This window comes from Podarcis tiliguerta, assembly GCF_965153285.1.
Source record: "Podarcis tiliguerta genome assembly, chromosome: 6".
NCBI classification, from domain to species: domain Eukaryota; kingdom Metazoa; phylum Chordata; class Lepidosauria; order Squamata; family Lacertidae; genus Podarcis; species Podarcis tiliguerta.
The window spans coordinates 81604628-81623026 of NC_139539.1; the positions used below are offsets into that span (position 1 = coordinate 81604628).

Here is an 18399-nt window from a genome sequence, read left to right on the forward strand (position 1 = left end):
GATTATTATTATTTTTACAGTATCTCTCTCCAGGTGCTATTTTCCCATCTAACTTTCTCTTTGTCATTTTCCCTTGTTATCTGACTATCCTGTTAAAGAAAAGCAGCAAACAAACTAGTTTGGTGTCACCTGTACACATTTGGCCAGCACAAGTCAGGGATGTACAAAGCCACCCTTGCTCACTCCCAAAATCAATTGAGCTTTTCAAGCATTTCTGTCAAAAGTTCAGTATTAACACCTGATAAGCCCAAGTGATGGGCCACTCGTTGCTTTCCTACCGGCTCCCTCCATCTGTCTGAGGATGGGCTCAGATCGACACCAGATGTCCTGCAAAGGGTCTCCTCCTCCATTTTAAGCCAAGCGACTTTGGACCAAGTCCCAGAAATGTAATGACATCAGGGAAGCCATGACAGAAAATTGCATTTCATTTTGAGTCAGGCCCAGACTGAAAGAGGTGCAGCTAGCTCAAAATGGGACCAGCTTTTTTTGTGGCAAAATTTTCCAGAACAAGTCTCACACCACCCCTAGCCCAAGCAACAAAATATTTAATCTCTATTATTTTGTGTTAGATAATGTTTATGCAGTGTTCCTGTTTTATGACTTGATTAGTGACTTCTCAAGGCACAGAAAGTTCTCGCTCTTTAAAATAAAAACAAACTAAAAAACCCCTACACATCCTCAACTTTCATTTTCTGTTCCACAAATTCGCATTATGAAAAATTGTGGATTCTAAGTAACGATGGGCCTAATGGCCATCATAACGGAATGTGAATATAACTAAGAATGCAATAAATGGCAGAGTCGCATGTTATGCTGTTGGAAATACATTCATGCCAATTGCATACCCGAAAATTTGTGCAAATTTATTTTACTGTAAATTATAACAAAAACAGAGGTGTACTGCAGGACTACTTAATCTACTTAATTTTTTAAACAAAAATGGACTTAAGTGAATAGACCAATGCTTTACAAGCTGTTTCTCATGCTTTAGAAGTGTAGAATTACTTAACATTTTCACAAGGTTTTGAGAAAACAGATTCCTCAATTAAGTTCCATGGTAAAGGTAAAGGGACCCCTGACCATTAGGTCCAGTTGTGGCCGACTCTGGGGTTGCGGTGCTCATCTCGCTTTATTGGCTGAGGGAGCCAGCGTACAGCTTCCAAGTCATGTGACCAGCATGACTAAGCCACTTCTGGTGAACCAGAGCAGCGCATGGGAACGCTGTTTACCTTCCCGCCGGAGCAGTACCTATTTATCTACTTGCACTTTGACATGCTTTCGAACTGCTAGGTTGGCAGGAGCAGGGACCGAGCAACGGGAGCTCACCCCATCGCAGGGATTCGAACCGCCGACCTTCTGATCGGCAAGTCCTAGGCTCTGTGGTTTAACCCACAGTACCACCCACATCTACAAATAAGTGTTTCTGATACATAAGGATAATGTGAGCCTAATCCATGTTTTCACATATTGCACTGTCATATTTTAATGCCATAGTATTTTCCAGTCAATGTGATTTAAGAATTCACAGCTAATATAAGTTACCAACTAATAAGATAGTGCTCCAGGCAAATAAAATCTAATTCTTCTTACATAGTTCCACTACCTTACCTTCTGTTTGAACCAGGCCATAATTATTATTCAGCACACAAAACTGAAGCAATGATACTGAGATTTCTTCCAGCTACAAGAGGTCTATGATTCCAACAAAAATCATAGCCTATGATTTCAACAGAAATTACTAACGCACTCCTCAGGGTTACACAGTTATAAAATAATAAATTCTCATAAGTGTTAATTGCTGAATTTGTTAAAAGCTATAGAGCTATCGTTGAATTGTCCCTGTAACTAAATTTGAGGCAAAACGGAAGGTTGTAGCTTGGGCAAAGGTACGGTATCTGAGAAATTTCACTAAATTGGCCAGGAGAGTTTCATGTATCCCTAGAATGAAACAAAGCTGAAGATCTGCAATCAAGCAAATTGTTTCCAAGTATCAGGGCTGGTTTTATAGTAACTTTCTCTATGTCAGAATTTGCATCCTTCCTTGGCACACACTTTTGTGGGCAAACATAAAGATATGTACTGGTCTTTCAGAGATCTTGCCAGAAGCAATTCTCATGATTCTTGTAATGTAGATCTGTCTCTAGGTTTTATTACAATGAACTTTGTACCCCTTGCATTTTGACAGTTCTTTGATTCAGGTTGCAGTGACACATGTGAAAGAGTTTTAAACTTGCGATGGAGAAGTTGAAGAAGCACAACCAATGGCATAACAAATGTGTGGTGTGTTTTTGGATGATGACGCAATGCAGTGGCAATAAGAAAATGAAAAATAGCTAGTTTCTCACCTCCAATCTGCTGTTCTCCCCAAATGATTGCTAGGAACTTAACTACTACAAGACATGTGTGGGATATTGGGCCAGCTTTAGTACTAAATTCTCTAAGCACATAGTGGAGAAGGGTCAGGTGCAACAGAAGTTGTGCACGTTTCAAAATGTTTGAATGTGTGACTCCCTCTCACATTTTAAGTTTATAGATTCAAATCAGCACTGCATAGGGTGCAAATGAAACTAGCATAAAGTGTGAATCAGAGATGAAAGAAAGGTGAGCAAAACATAGTTAAGGAAACCACTCTGTCACAGTTCATTGCAAATTACCGTATTTTTCGCCCTATAGGACGCACTTTTTCCCCTCCAAAAATGAAGGGGAAATGTGTGTGCGTCCTATGGGGCGAATGCAGGCTTTCGCTGAAGCCTGGAGAGCGAGAGGGGTCGGTGCACACCGACCCCTCTCACTCTCCAGGCTTCAGGAGAGCCCCAAGGCCAGCCCCACAATGTCGGGGGACAGAGGGAGGCAGAACGCCGCCATCCCGCTGTCCCCCGAAGTGGTTTGGAGGCTGACGGCGGGGAGACCCCACCGCCAGCCCCGCAAGCTCCGGGGACAGTGGGGAGGCACAGCGCATCTTCCCGCTGTCCCCGGACCTGGTCTAAAGGTGGGCTGAGGGGAGAAGAGCGCTTCTCCCCGCTGCCAGCCCCGAAAGCGCCTGGGGGGGGGGGAAATAATTTTTTTTCCTTTATTTCCCCCCCCAAAAAAACTTGGTGCGTCCTATGGGCCGGTGCGTCCTATGGGGCGAAAAATACGGTACTTGAGTAACGTTTCTGAAACATTCCTGATCAGAACTTGTCTATAACCCATCCATACCTCAGACGTTGCAAGTTTCTGCGATTCGGTTCTATAGATTCCAATAGGGATATCCCCCGTAGAAGAACAAAGCTTCTGGTAGAGCCTGGCGTATGTTCTGATCCACAAATCGTCTTCTGTGATTTTCATCTAAACAACAGCAGCAACAAAAAAAGTCTGACTGTGTGGAGACGTTGTATTTACTCAAATGATATATTAACACAATTGTTGCAGCATACAAACGACTTATCCCAGTTGGTCACCATGCATATTAGGCGACACTATCTCTTTAGACTCTGTAGATAAATCAATTCAGAACTGTATATAACTTTGCACCATCTGGAGAATATTAATAAAAATAATTGCTGAATAAATTTTTCATAAATGGGGTCAGTTTCTATAAATCCCCTTCGCCTCATAAAGCACTTGAGACTGTATCCGATGAAGTCATCCTGTTAGCAGAAAGGACTTCTACCTGTTCAATGTAGGGGGTTGTCCCCACCCCCTGAAATCAATATCTGCTTCAGAGAACAGATTTGGAAGAGAACACAGGGATAAGTCCAATTTGCTGCTTTGCCATTAAGCAAAAATGAATGCCTTGCACCTATTTTTGTTAATATTGTTTTCTGTACCAAAAGCAATCCGACAGCTACTCTTAGGGAGAAAATGCAATATGAAACACAAATGAAGAAACAACCAAAGTATCAACAAACTTAATTATATGGGATTAAATAAAAATACTTACAGAACAAAGAAAGCCAGAACCTGGTGTAGTATCTAAGCCCAGCAGAAGTCTTGTGATAGATATCATGTAATCTTTAACAAAGGACTGCAAGTTTTAAAAAGAAAAGTACTTTAGTATATATCAGAGTACAGTGGTACCTCGGGTTACAAACGCTTCGGGTTACAAACACTGCTAACCCAGAAATAGTACCTCAGGTTAAGAACTTTGCTTCAGGATGAGAACAGAAATCATGCTCTGGTGGCACGGCAGCGGCGGGAGGCCCCATTAGCTAAAGTGGTACCTCAGGTTAAGAACAGTTTCAGGTTAAGAACGGACCTCCAGAACAAATTAAGTTCTTAACCAGAGGTACCACTGCAATCAACATTCCTAAACAGAATAGGTAAACACATATATTGCTTTTTTTGCAGTGGATATTTACTTTGTGGAGGGAAGACCAGCTTCACAACTAATGATGCACTTACTTTTTGAGAACTTTATACAACTACTGTGTTTGCAGAAACACATTTTTCTTTGTCCATAGCAACCTTTTGAATTGTTTGCCATGCTCCCTCAAAGAATGCAATCCTAGGTTCCATCACATCTCCAATTCCCTTCCAACCCCCCGCCCCCCAATATCAAGGATTTTTAGATAATGGCTAGCACTCAGCATAAACTCTGCAAAGTATTGTGTATGGTGATGTACTACACAACATACAATTATTAGTATGTGATGGGCTGTATGAATGCAGCCGGGTCTGTAGTGGCATAAGAACTTTTGAGATGGGTAGCTACCTAGCTGTTCTCAGCTCAGCATCAATCCCATCCCAGAAGTATCAGCTTTTCCTCTATGTTTTGCAGCATGCAATAAATTGCTTGTTATTGTTGTCTCTTTGCTTTCTCAGGGTGAACAGCATGACATTTTGAAACGGCATTAGCATTCTGGCACAATGTCACAGATCCCGATGTTGGGGTAGACCACTGAGTTATGATGTTAGTATGGGGTTGGGGTGCTAGTATGAATTCAGAAAAGGAATAAATTCTGTCCTTCACGGTACCTGATACAGCAGGGTGTCCAACATGCTGATACTAAAAACTCTACCAGCAGCAAAGGGCAACCGAAACATGAATGCCAGATTGGAGCCCTTCTCTCGTTCTTTCTGTTCAAATGGGGAAGAGGGGTGGGTGGGAGAAAAAGATGAGAGAAAGAGGGAGAGAAAAGAATCTGTAAACACTTCCAAACATTAAGTGAATGGCACACTGGGGCTTCCCACAGGAAGCATTCTGCCAAAGTAAACCTCTAATGCAGCTGCGGATTCATTCATTAAAACACTACTTGGAGAAATGCAGTGCCAGCTCTCAAATGGATTTTATTTCCTTCTGACCCTCCATTTTTTGAGAGATTGTCCTTGCATCTGCATACACAGGAGTGCCTACACACACAAGCACACGCACACATGTACAGGTTCTGTCATCGCTATTATACTACTGTACACACTCACTAAACTTTCAAGATGAAAAGCTTAGTCTCAACAGTATGGGGACAACTTTTTCTTTTGCGAGTTCCCATCACTTTAGCTCCTCAACTGGCAAGAGCATTTATTCGAGACTCTAATCTCTTCCCATTATACAGATTGGCCAATAAAGACTCTCCTCCTGGAAGAGAGGGGAGTGGTTGTGGGCGGGAACCCGAGCCCCGCCTCTAGCAGGGGGCGTTAGCCTCCTGCCTCCCACTCACCTGGCTGGCGCCCACGTGCATCGGCAGGCATCCAACCAGGTGCCTCCGAGGGGGCATGTTCAGCAGCCTAAATGCTGCGGCGCCAGCCCCTCCTCTGCCTCACTCTTCGTCGTCCCGTCGCGAGTCACCCACCCTCCACTCCCTTTGAGCTCAGGGTCTTAGTTTTCCTTGGCCTTGCTATGGACCTTAGGTTGGTTGCCCTGGTTGTCCAGGGGGCCTGGTAGGAATTTTTCCATTTGGCATTAGGGTTTTTGTTTTTTTCGCCTACCTCGTAGCAATCGTCACAACTCTCATGGTATTGGTGGGTAGGTTAGGCATTGGAATAATGTGTTGTGGTGTCGAAGGGCTAGGTGTGGCCATCGCCTATGCCTTCAATTTTGGGTATTCCGTTAAAGGAATCTGGCGGTCGTGTATTCTGTCCGATGCCTGCTTGGCGGGAGGCCATGGCACGACCCTCGGTGACATCAGGGGAGAGCCTATAGTTGGATTAGCATCAACAGGCTCCACCTACTGGTGAATAAACCCCCTTTGTTTTAGACTCACCCCTCTCTGAGGGGGTGGAGTCAGCTGACGTAATCCAATGCCTAAGCCAATACCTTTTCACTTGCTGTAATCAATAAAGTTGTGGCCTTTTCTTGCCCATTAACCTTATATCACGTGTCCTTGTGTATTCATTCCTCTTTGGGGGGATCGGGTCCTCGAACCCACAAATACCTCCTGTTGTATTACCTAAAAGTTCAATTCTCCTACAAAGAAATGTTAAATTGAAAGGGCAGCACAAAACTATGTCATAATACTGGGACATTTGATTCGATTCATATTGAAACATACTGGTTTGAATAGTCACTATACTTTGTGCATACATTTAAACTTCTGCTGAGTTGTCCTGTGTCTTTTTCTTTTCTTTTGCACTTCATGATGTTTGTCTGTTTTTCTCCACCCCCACAATGCACCCATCCATATACACCTGGCAACTAGGCATAACATGTCATGCAATTGATGACAGATATTCCTGTCCACAAAAGCTTATGCCACAATAAATGTGTTTAAATAAATAAGGTGTTATGGGACTCCAACCTAAAAGACCACCAAATAATTTTCATCATATAAAGAGAACAGCAGTATTGCAGTTAGTTTTGGACTGTAGGAGTTTATTGCAACAGCTGCCATAGCTAGGCACCCTGAGGGTGTTCAGTTTATCAGGATCAGCCAACAGTTGGAAAATAGGGAGCTGGCAAAGGCTGGTGCACTGGTTCACATGTTGGACTTAGACTGGAGAGAACTGGGTTTGCATGCCTCTGATCTTCCATGGAGGCAACTAGGGGACATTGGGTTACCCAAGGTAAGAATCATATACATGGTCGGACCAGTCCTCTAACACCTCAAGCTGACAAAATTTGCAAGTACTGAGCCATCGAGGAACACCATTGCTCCTGCTGTCCAAGAAAGCAACTGAGCATCCTAAAAGGTAAAGGTAAAGGACCCCTGACAGTTAAGTCCAGTCACGAACAACTCTGGGGTTGCGGAGCTCATCTCGCTTTCAGGCCGCGGGAGCTGACGTTTGTCCTCAGACAGCTTCCAGATCATGTGGCCAGCATGACTAAGCCGCTTCTGGTGAAACCAGAGCAGCGCACAGAAATGTCGTTTACCGCCGGAGCGGTACCTATTTATCTACTTTCATGTGCTTTTGAACTGCTAGGTTTGCAGGAGCTGGGACCGAACAATGGGAGCTCACCATGGGGATTCGAACCGCCGACCTTCTGATCGGCAAGCCCAAGGCTCAGTGGTTTACACCACAGTGCCACCCGCGTCCCGAACTGAGCCTCCTGCTCCACTACAAAGCTGAGAGGAAATGGCATCCATACAACACAGCAGCTGGAGCTCTTATCTCTCTCAACAAATCTCTGCCAAGCTAATGAAGATTAAGGACCACAGCAGCATAATCATATATGTGGCGATTCCTTCCCCCTGTAGGGCTGTGTACCAATGACATTTCTTATGAGTCTTTGTTGTCAGTCAGTACAAATGCCCATTGTTTTCCATCTTGGTGTGCTGTTCTTATCTCATAATTTGTCCCAACCACCCTGTGAGTTAGATTTACATGAGAGGAGGCTGAGATAAAGCCATCTTATCTAAGATCACTCCCTGAGGCACTGGCTGAGAGCTGATGTAAATCCAGCTCTTCCTCATCCAAGATCAACATCCTCTAATCCTCCATTGTGGGAAAGTAAATGTTAATATTTCCCTGTTACAAGGAATGAACAAAAAACCCGCCCAAAAACTCCCACAGGTTTTTTTTTTAAAAAAAACCTGGTTGCCCATAATTACGGAATTGCAAATGTTATCACAGCACTAACATGTCAATTGACTAGCATTCAAGTTTACATCTGCTTTATGAATAATGAAACATGGCTCTGGATGTTAACTCTGGCCTTGTCCACCGAGATTTGTGGAAAACAGATACTTTTTGAATTGCGGCAGTAATCGCTCTCATGCATTTTTAATTGATCATCCAAGTTGCATGGAGATAGAGATACAATTTACTCCTTGGCACCGTGAAGGCCACCACAGCAGCTTTAATTATTTGGAACCAGATCGTTCTGTCCTCCTACATATTTCACAGTAGAAGCCTCTGAAAGTGGAAAGACCGCAGGAGATTCAAGTTTGTGTGTGTTCTCTTACAGAAGAGAGCCTAGCTGTAGGACTTCTGAGATCTGTTCAGCTCCAGCTGCAGCTTTGAAGACTCTGTGCCACTGGTTACCAGATAAGGAGTTTCAGTAGAAAATGGATATTACCCTCAAAGTCTGCTTGTGAACTTCCCTGTGGATCCTACAAATGATGCTGAGTGAGCTTGGGAGATTAGTCTGACCTAGAATGGAAATTTTATGTTCTACTATAGCAGGGTTTCCCAAAGTTGGGTCTCCAGATGTTTTGGACTACAACTCCCATAATTCATAGCTAGCAGGATCAGTGGGCAGGGATTATGGGATTAAGTCCAAAAACAGGTGGAGACCCAACTTTTGGAGACCCTGCACTACAGGTTGACTTTTCACTGAGACATTTTCTGTGCACTCCAGAATGTCTTCTTGTCTCCCAACCAGTGCGAAACTGATGACCAATGGGTGGAACAATAAAAGGAATTCACATGGTGAGCTGTAACTTTTAGTGGGGCTACCCTCTACCAAGGCTCTCCCCCCACTAATGCCACCCTCTGATAAAGGCCCAAAGGAGTTCCAACATTTGCAGTTGGGAACTATGTTTGGCTAGCTTAACCAAAAAAGGCAAGCGTCTCTCCTTGTTTCAACAAATTTGTTGATTACATTTATGTAGAATTTCAAGTTACAAAGGTTGGTGCTTTTTTGACAGTTTGGAGGAAGTCTAAAGTAACCACGTAATAAACAAAGCCGACAATTTTGTATGCAGGTTTGCCTAATATACACATCTTTGCAAACCGTATTTTCTGTAATATTTTTATTTTCCCATATGCAGTGCATTTTGGAACATTATTTTCACTAACATATGCATTCATATTCAAACTTTACCTCAGCTGCGTTCATTTTTGTACACATTGCTTGGTAGGAGAACTGCATTGCAAAATTCACCAAAGTGTGAATTTTGAAGGATGGTCACGTTTCAGTTTGCATATTGTTTTGGAAAGGATGAATTAGGTAAATGTATTCCACTTCTTGTGTCTCACTCATGTTTTAAACACAAACTTAAATTATGTGCATATTGAAATATGAAATATTTGCATAAAGCTGCTTAAAATATTTGGGTGTGATTCATTTTGATCTTTATGTTACGATTATTTTGCATAAAAGCCTTTTAGAAAACAACTACACAAACAGTGGAATCAACAGACTGGGGACTAAGTGCCTCAGGCTAACAATGGACTTTAGCAAACTGGCAACAATGTTTAACTTATTCTTCATCTTCTCTAATTGATGGGAAATGAATTAAGTTTTAATGGTAAAAAATGAAGAGTTGGGCAAGGAAGGGGAGATGAATGTTGGAGCTTATAGGAAGCTTACTGTCTGTTTTTGAAAGGAGAGAGTTGACTTTTAGTATTATTTTTAATAGTTGATTTATTCAGTTCTAGGTTGCCATATATTGAAGAGTAAAAAAGGGAACACATTTGCAGACTTCTACTTTTAACTATGGATCACTATGACGACGCAGTAATGTTCTCACAACTCAAGAGACCACTTTATGCATTAGATGACCTATGCTCTGGTACACAGAAACTTGCATCCCAATAAATATGCCAATGGTTACTTAGCCATTTTAGAAGGGATCTGAGAAGAATCCTAGAATGGTTTTTGTTAGATCCCCAAGTTACAGAGCTAGTAAATGTCAGGAAGTTCTCTGAGTGGCATGGGTAATTCAATTTCACTAGTTATGTGAAATAGATGTCATCTCCCAATGTTTCCTCCTTGATAAACATCAAGTTATTAAACTAATTCAGGCAGCTGAACTACTTTTTAAGTTAATTACCCACTTGCTCCTCAACAAATATATTTAATGTTATAATGGACCCAATCTAATCCATTTTAGATTTAGCTGCCATGTGTGGAAAGATATCTACAGAGAGTATAGGGCATACCAAAACCTTTCCACTCTCTTCCTTCAGCATGTGTACATCAGAACCACACAAGGCATTGATGGGAAAGCTCAGACTAGTCTACCTCCGAAGGTAGACTAACTTCAGTCAAGGCTCATAAGCTCAGAGTTCATGTTAAACAGTAAAGGGACCCCTGACATTTAAGTCCAGTTGCGGACAACTCTGGGGTTGCGGTGCTCATCTCGCTTTACAGGCTGAGGGAGCTGGCGTCCACTCCACAGTTTTTCCGGGTCATGTGGCCAACGTGACTAAGCTGCTTCTGGTGCACCAGAACACCGATACCAGAGCAGCGCACAGAAATGCCATTTACCTTCCCACTGGAGCGGTACCTATTAATCTACTTGTACTTTTTGGTGTGCTTTCAAACTGCTAGGTTGGCAGGAGCTGGAACCAAGCAACGGGAGCTCACCCCACCATGGGGATTTGAACCGCCAACCTATTGACTGGCAAGCCCAAGGCTCAGTGGTTTAGACCACAGCACCACCCGCGTTCCATTGAGTTCATGTTATTTGACCACAAAGAAATAATAGTGGTGGTTACAATCTCCCATTTCCTGTAACCACCTAGCACACAGGATGCGCATGGATGTATGCTCTGTGGTCCCTCCATGGGTGAGTGCTTTGCGCAAGAGGGACTGGATCAAGATTTTATAGTGGAAGAGAGTGACATTACAAAATGAAACCAGAAAATATTCACATTCAGATAAAGCATTCTTAACTATAACAGAACGAATTCTAAAATGTAAGCACAGACCCTCCAAGTGTGCCTATTTTCCAGGGACAGTCCTGGATTTACAGAAGCTGTCCCAGTTTCTGATTTGATCTCATAATGTCCCTATTTTCATCAGAGAAATGTGGAAAGTATGGAGTTATGGAAGCCACCCAGAGTGGCTGGGGCAACCCAGTCAGATGGGTGGGGTACAAATAATAAAATTGTTGTTGTTGTTGCTGCTGCTGCTGCTGTTATTATTATTGCGGAACAGGACATCCTTATCTTCATCGGAGAAATGTTGGAGGGTATCAGCCCTGAGTGCTCACTGGAAGGAAATCAGCCCTGAGTGCTCACTGGAAGGACAGATCCTGAAGCTGAGGCTCCGATACTTTGGCCACCTCATGAGAAGAGAAGACTCCCTGGAAAAGACCCTGATGCTGGGAAAGATGGAGGGCACAAGGAGAAGGGGACGACAGAGGACGAGATGGTTGGATAGTGTTCTCGAAGCTACCAGCATGACTTTGACCAAACTGCGGGAGGCAGTGGAAGACAGAAGTGCCTGGCGTGCTCTGGTCCATTGGGTCATGAAGAGTCAGACACGACTAAACGGCTAAACAACAAGAACAACAATGTAAGCATAAGGACAGTGGCTGCAATCCTGCAAGCAGTTAAAAGTTGATTCATAGATATGTGCTCTTCACTTGATGACTGCAAAATCAAGGAATGACTCACATGACTCCACAAAACAGCACAGATGTTACAACAGAGACAGAACCTTACATCTCAATGGATTCAGTTTTCATACAGTATACAAGTGCTGATCATCTAGTGTACAGTAACCAAGTGCTGTGATTCTGAACTAGGTCTTAGATTACTTAAATCAGGGATGGGTAACATGTGGCCCTCCAGAAGTTTTTTTGGACTTCTAGCTCCCTCCGTCCCTGACCTTTGGCCATGTTAGCTGGGACTGGTGGTAGTTGGCATCCCTCAAAACCCTAAGGTTCCCCACTCCTGATTTAAATTACACTAAAGAGAATGGATTTAAGAAGCTTCATTATGCAAACATTGCACCCAGTCTTCAGTGAAAGCAATGAACGCATGCTTAGACAGCCAATTTCCCTACTCCTTAATTGCAAAACATTTCCTAGCTATTAGGATGCTGTATGGAGGCTTTCTTGAGTTTTAATTTTCATGGAGAAACCAGAATGGATAGAGTTTGACTTCGGCATATGGTTGCCGTGTTTTTCATCTTCACATTTTTCTGCTGAGCAAAAGGCTCTGGCTTGTTCAGATGCCAACTGTGATTGCTTAGCTATTTCCAAAGAGGAAAAACAAGGGAAGTTGCAGCTGTAGCAGCAGATGGAGTTCTCCTGTGACTCAGGGATTTCTTGCTTCAGAAACCCATTAAGCCACGAAGTCAATTTTCCATGTATGTTTCTACGCTTTAGCTGCAGGCAACTGCCTCATTTTTAGAGTCCCTTTGTAAAGGAGGGAGCATAGCAGAGGAATTAACAATCAGCTGTACAATGGACCACATAAGACAATTTCCTCTCAAATTTTAATTGCATTTCATTTTGCCTAAGGGAGTTCTCTTAATGAACTACAGCTACACCTGCAACAAAATGGGCTGTGGTGACTGGTAAAGGTGAAACGAATGGAAGGGGGAACTAACTGCAGCGACTTTCCCCACATGATAAAGAAGCTTTTTTATTTCACCTAATGTCCCCACTTGTCGCCATGTGAATTGGAGACTAGGCAGGAAGTCAATAAAGCAACTTTTCCAGGATTTTCCTAGTTTTTCAGGTTTTCCTTGCAAAATAGCATTCAAAGTTTTCACAAGGTGGGGAAGCAGAACTTGGTCTGTTCTGCCCCCATCCTTCTAGAATGTCCTCCCTATGTAGGCCAAACAAGGCTCAACATCATACTTTCAAGAACTACTGTTTAGGGTTGCCACCTTTGTTCTGGCAAGATATAGGGCAGAGCAGGGTGGGGCGGTTGCAGGGAGATTTCGTTTTTTCATTTGGTGCTGAAGTGACTTCAAAGCAATCTATTACCATCTATCACAGTCTAATAGGTCCTTCTGGAACTGGTCACACACAGAGAGATGTGCACATACACATGAATTTGTAAATGTGCCTGTGCTTGGCTACCCAGAGCCTTTCATGTATAAACAACTATCTGACTTTCAGAAGACATCTGAAGGCAACCCTGTTTAGGGAAGTTGTTAATGTTTGATGTTTTATCGTGGTTTTAATATTCTGTTGGGAGCTGCCCAGAGTGGCTGGGGAAACCCAGACAGATGGGCAGGGTATTATTATTACTATTATTATTTCACACACCCTTTCAAACACATGCCGTCATGTGTGGAGAGTCTGCCTCCCTCTCTGGTATCATCACAGGTAATAATTAACAAGCAGTTTATATTTTATAGTTCTTTTATTCAGGCATCGGGATGCAAGGAAAAATTCACATCCCTTCCCAAGGAGAGCAGTTGGCTACTCTAAATCCTCCTGCTTGCGTCTTCCACAACAGCCGGGATGTTAACGGGAAGTTCTTTCTCCTCTCTGCATCCTTTGTTCTCTAATACGGTCGAACCGTTTAGTTCATGCAGATGGAGGGTCCTCTCCAATGACATCTCTGTCCCCTCCCTTCCATTCCACTTACCATTATCTCGTAGCTAGGCAACTCCTGCCTAAACTGCTCTGTGTCTGAGTCTGGCTCAGCTTCTGAGACAGCTGCAGGCAAGGGGAGTGAATCTTCCCCCTCCAGCTCCTTTTCTGAGAGAAGCTGTTCTGCCTGGGAAGGCATCCCCCCCCCCCCCCCCCCGTTTCAGACCATTCCCTGACACATTTGGAGAGGATTCCTAACTTGGCAGAGAGAGAGAGAAAAAAAGAGAAGACCTCAAATACAAGACAGACCTGTACCAATACAGGATGCAGCATTTTATATTGAAATACGGAACAATTATGTATTATACAGAAGAGGTGGCTTCCCTAACTGTAGTATAATAATAATAATAATAATAATAATAATAATAATAATATCTCAATATGCATTTTCAACTGAGTTGTTGTTGTTGTTAGTCGTTTAGTCATGTCTGACTCTTCATGATCCCATGGACCAGAGCATGCCAGGCACTCCTGTCTTCCACTGCCTCCTGCAGTTTGGTCAAACTCATGCTGGTAGCTTCGAGAACACTGTCCAACCATCTTGTCCTCTGTCATCCCCTTCTCCTTGTGCCCTCAATCTTTTCCAACATCAGGGTCTTTTCCAGGGAGTCTTCTCTTCTCATGAGGTGGCCAAAGTATTGGAGCCTCAGCTTCATGATCTGTCCTTCCAGTGAGCACTCAGGGCTGATTTCCTTCAGAATGGAGAGGCTTGATCTTCTTGCAGTCCATGGGACTCTCCTCCAGCACCATAATTCAAAAGCATCAATTCTTTGGCGATTAGGCTTCTTTATGGTCCAGCTCTCACTTCCATACATCACTAGTGGGAAAACCATAGCTTTAACTATACGGACCTTTGTTGGCAAGGTGATGTCTCTGCTTTTAAAGATGCTTTCAACTAAGTTACTTCATGAAATAAAAAGTTTTATTGGTGTTGGATGAATTGCATTCTACCGAAACTGACGGGCTGTTCTTAGTATATTCTATAAAGCTACGTTTTGCAAGGAAGGCAGGTTACTACAAATATCGCAGGTAAGATTCACCTTTTGTTGTGTGGGCAGGGTGGTACCTACCCCTACCTGGCCAATCCCCTGGCAACGCCTCCCCAGGCAGGATTGGGCGATTGGCTGAGGTAGGCAGAGACCTCCAGGTATCCAGCCTGGGGGGGGGGGGGGAATGAAGCCAACCCATACTACCAGGAGCTGCACTGGGATCCAGGGGGGCTGCATGCGACCACGCAAAAGGCCATTTGATGTGGGGAGCAGTCATTACATGGAAAATATATCACATGGAAATGTTACTGAAAATATTACATTAATAAGGTAAATATATTTTACCACTCCTGAGAATGTTGCAGTTCTTGCCATGCTCTCACTCATCAAGCTTCAAATCTGTAATGGCCAAGTCCCTGGCACGTCTCAGCCACTCAATGCACAAATGTAAACACACTCAAGCATGCACATCTAATTTAACATAAGTTTTAATTTTTCTTATGGCTTATAGATGGCTTGCCTATATTTGAAGTCCATAAAATGGGCTCTTAGGAGATAGCTAATGAATGAAATTGTATATAACGACATTTTAAACAGAGAGCAAACAGAATGAAGGCAATTATGAAGAGTGTCTTCTGACTGCATGCTACATTTGAACTCAACAAAATTAGCATTGCCCCTCTTATCCAAAAGAATGCACATATATTAAAAATGCATATATTAGCTTCAATAATTTCCACAAATAATTGACTTAATACTTGATACATCAGTTTAGAACTGCTGTGCTAAAATGATTCCACTGCCCATTATTGTTTGCTCTTCCAATTAAATAGGCTGCTTAAAACGCTTGTTGATTACTTTCCAGTTTGGAAAATCAGAAGTATTAAAAACCAGAGAATTTTAGCACACCACACAATCTCCCCACTCCCCACAAAACCCTACCAGAGTGCTGAGTTCCATTTTGAATATATTGCATGAACAGGTTACAATAGTGGAAAGTATGTGATGCTGGCAAGTAATGGCAACACTTGACAGGCAGTATGTAATGGTAATTAACATTTGACCACTGACAAAATTCATGTGGTAGTTGAAGCCTGCCAAACCCTTTTTAAAAAATCAAGAATGGCAATAAGCCTAAAAAATTCAAATCTGAATTTTAAGACAAAACATTTCACATCCATAATTTGTCTTCAGAATTTCATTTGCAAAAGTTAATGTGTGATAAATGAAATCATGCATTTGCACCACTGGCAATGGTTTATATTAATATTCTCACAATTACTTTGGTGGTTCTGGTGGTAAGGTTTGCAGTTCTGTGCAATCTCATTTTTTTTAAAAAAAAAACTGGAAAATTATTTATCAGCTCTTTTTGAAAGGCATTAAATAATGTATTTTAATTATAACTCAATATAGATATATATTTTTCTTACCTTCTCCAATTTTGACAAAGCAAGAGAGTAGCAGTCTTTGGCCCTGAATTGCATGAATCTCATGTTGGCTGGGTGAGTTAATTCAGTTATTATGCTTAGGCTAGAGAACAACCTAAATGTTTTTACAAGGAGATAATATAAGTTATTCCTCCAATAACATCAACTGGATAAGATAAAACATGGCAACATATACAAAAACTAATTACTTGTAGCTCCAAAATTATAATTAGTTACAAGGAAATAACAACTTTTGGCAGAGGCAAACATGTCCCTCTAAAAGCACTAATGCGCTGCACAGATTCAGAGAAAATCAGCATATTACTTTTAGAAGGGTGGCTTGTATAACATTTAATATGGCAGAGAAGGCATTGAACAGTAATTATTTGAGCTGTGTTTGATAATTTATTCTCAGAAATGAGACAGTTCTGCAGAAAGAACTGTCTGGAATGGAAGAAAACCTGGATAAACCATTGAAATGGTTATGTAGCCTTTACTGGCTATAAAAGAAATAACTTTTCCAATATGTAAAAATATAGCTGTGTTGAAAATATAAATTACACTCATGATTCATGTACGATGAACAAAATGATGGCTCCATTCCAGCCTGTCAGGAAATCCCAAAGGCATCAACTGAGCTAGTCACAGAGCAAAACTAACATTTTTATTGCTTTCTTAAAACTGAAATCAGCAGGAAAAAAAGCACAAAATTATATTCTTTAGGAAAAGGAAAGCAAACAGAATGCCGGTGTGGTTTGGGAACATACCTAATTCTAAGAAATATTGACTTAAATGGAGATATGAGGATTTGGATAGCATTCTACTAAATAACAATTAGGGTGAGTTTCTTGCCATTAAAAAAGTAGCCGTTTTGATTTTTGAAATTGTTAAATGCTCTGGAATTAGTAATTTGAAATGGTTTAAATACCACATAGGAAATTGTACCATATCACCACCCATTTGAGAATTTGGGAAAGACTGGCTTTGTAAAGCTAGGGTAGCTTAAGTCACAACACACACACAAGCTTCACAACATATTCCTATGTGCTGCAGTTTTGCTGCAAAGGATGGAACCTGTTCAACCCACACATGTGGATGCCTGGAGAGTTAAATTGCAGTTAATCTATCCTCTCCTACCTACTAAAACCCATCCCACAATGGTGATGTTGTCAGCTGTATCCAGTGCTTTTTTCTGGGGGGGGGGGGACGCAGGGGTACGCATACCCCTAAACAATTTGTGAGTCTAAGCTTGGCCTCATTAAGGGACAGTATTTCAATATGAGTAGGAAAATGAGAGTATCCCTAAACATTTGTTTTAGAAAAAAAAAAAAGCACTGGCTGTATCCATTTCAAAAGTTACAGGGTATATTTTCATGAGTCTAGGGTTCTGTAAGTGCCCAGCAAGCTAACTCACTGTAAAGACAACATTTCATATATTTGCTAAGTGTGGAATATTTAAAACAAGTGCTATGAAGCCATTAAGTATTCAGTAGCTACAAAACAGTCCCCTTGGCTTTGAGTAATTTGTCTTGCTGTAGATGCTGGCTCTCATGTGGATATACTGGAAACTGCCTGGCCTATTTGGTGTATTATTTATTTATTCATTAAAACAAATTCTCTCACACTTTCAGATAATAACCTTTTAGATCAGTTAACTACATGCGGAATGCAATCCTCTCTTTTTTTCTTTCGTTCTTCAATTTGTTAGCTGCTTTTCTCATAGAAGAACCCACAGCAACTTACAGTAAAACCAGTTAAGAACTGTCAATAAAAGAAACCCAGATAAACATATAAAACAGACTTGCTGATCCCACCTTGCTACAAGGTCACAATGCCACCCTTCAAATTAAGTGACAAATGAGTAAAGGGGAAAGTATTTGACCGACACCTACAAATAAAGATGGTGTCAAGCATGTGTGCTTTGGGAAAGCATTCCACAAGTAGAGAAAAGACATCACTGAAAAGGTCGGATCTTGTGTTGCCACCCTCTGAACTTCCCTTGGAGGGCCAAATGGTGGTGGCAGGGTCTGGGTTGGTTCTTGTGGGGAGGGCCAGTCCTTGAACTATTGGAGTTCTGAGCTGCATAAGGCTTCAGAGATCAAAAACTAGCATTTAAAATTGTTCAGACTGTCCTGACCCGATCAACATTCTGAGCTCCAAATTCTGTACCAGCTACAGTCCCCAAACTGTATTGAAAGGCAGCTCAATGCACTATGCATTGCTGTAGTCAAGTCTAGAGGTTCCCACAGGGCCTCTCCTCTTCACGGAGGGGAGGTGTTGTGAGCGGGAACCGCTTCCCGCGCTCGCAGGGGGCATAACTCAACCCCCTGCGTCACTGAGTCCTGT

The 18399-nt window shown here is 42.2% G+C and overlaps 1 protein-coding gene across 8 annotated transcripts in view; it reads right to left on the reverse strand.

The window, feature by feature from the left end:
- KCNT2 (potassium sodium-activated channel subfamily T member 2) overlaps positions 1-18399 on the reverse strand; it is a 232982-nt gene that overhangs the window by 7793 nt on the left and 206790 nt on the right. For all 8 annotated transcript variants that reach the window (XM_083445287.1, XM_083445284.1, XM_083445285.1 and 5 more), the window contains 4 exons: positions 16057-16168; positions 4957-5058; positions 3923-4006; positions 3199-3327 (listed from right to left, as the gene is read on the reverse strand). In XM_083445287.1, the coding sequence (XP_083301413.1) occupies positions 3199-3327; positions 3923-4006; positions 4957-5058; positions 16057-16168 (427 nt within the window). The remainder of the gene's footprint in view (positions 1-3198; positions 3328-3922; positions 4007-4956; positions 5059-16056; positions 16169-18399) is intronic.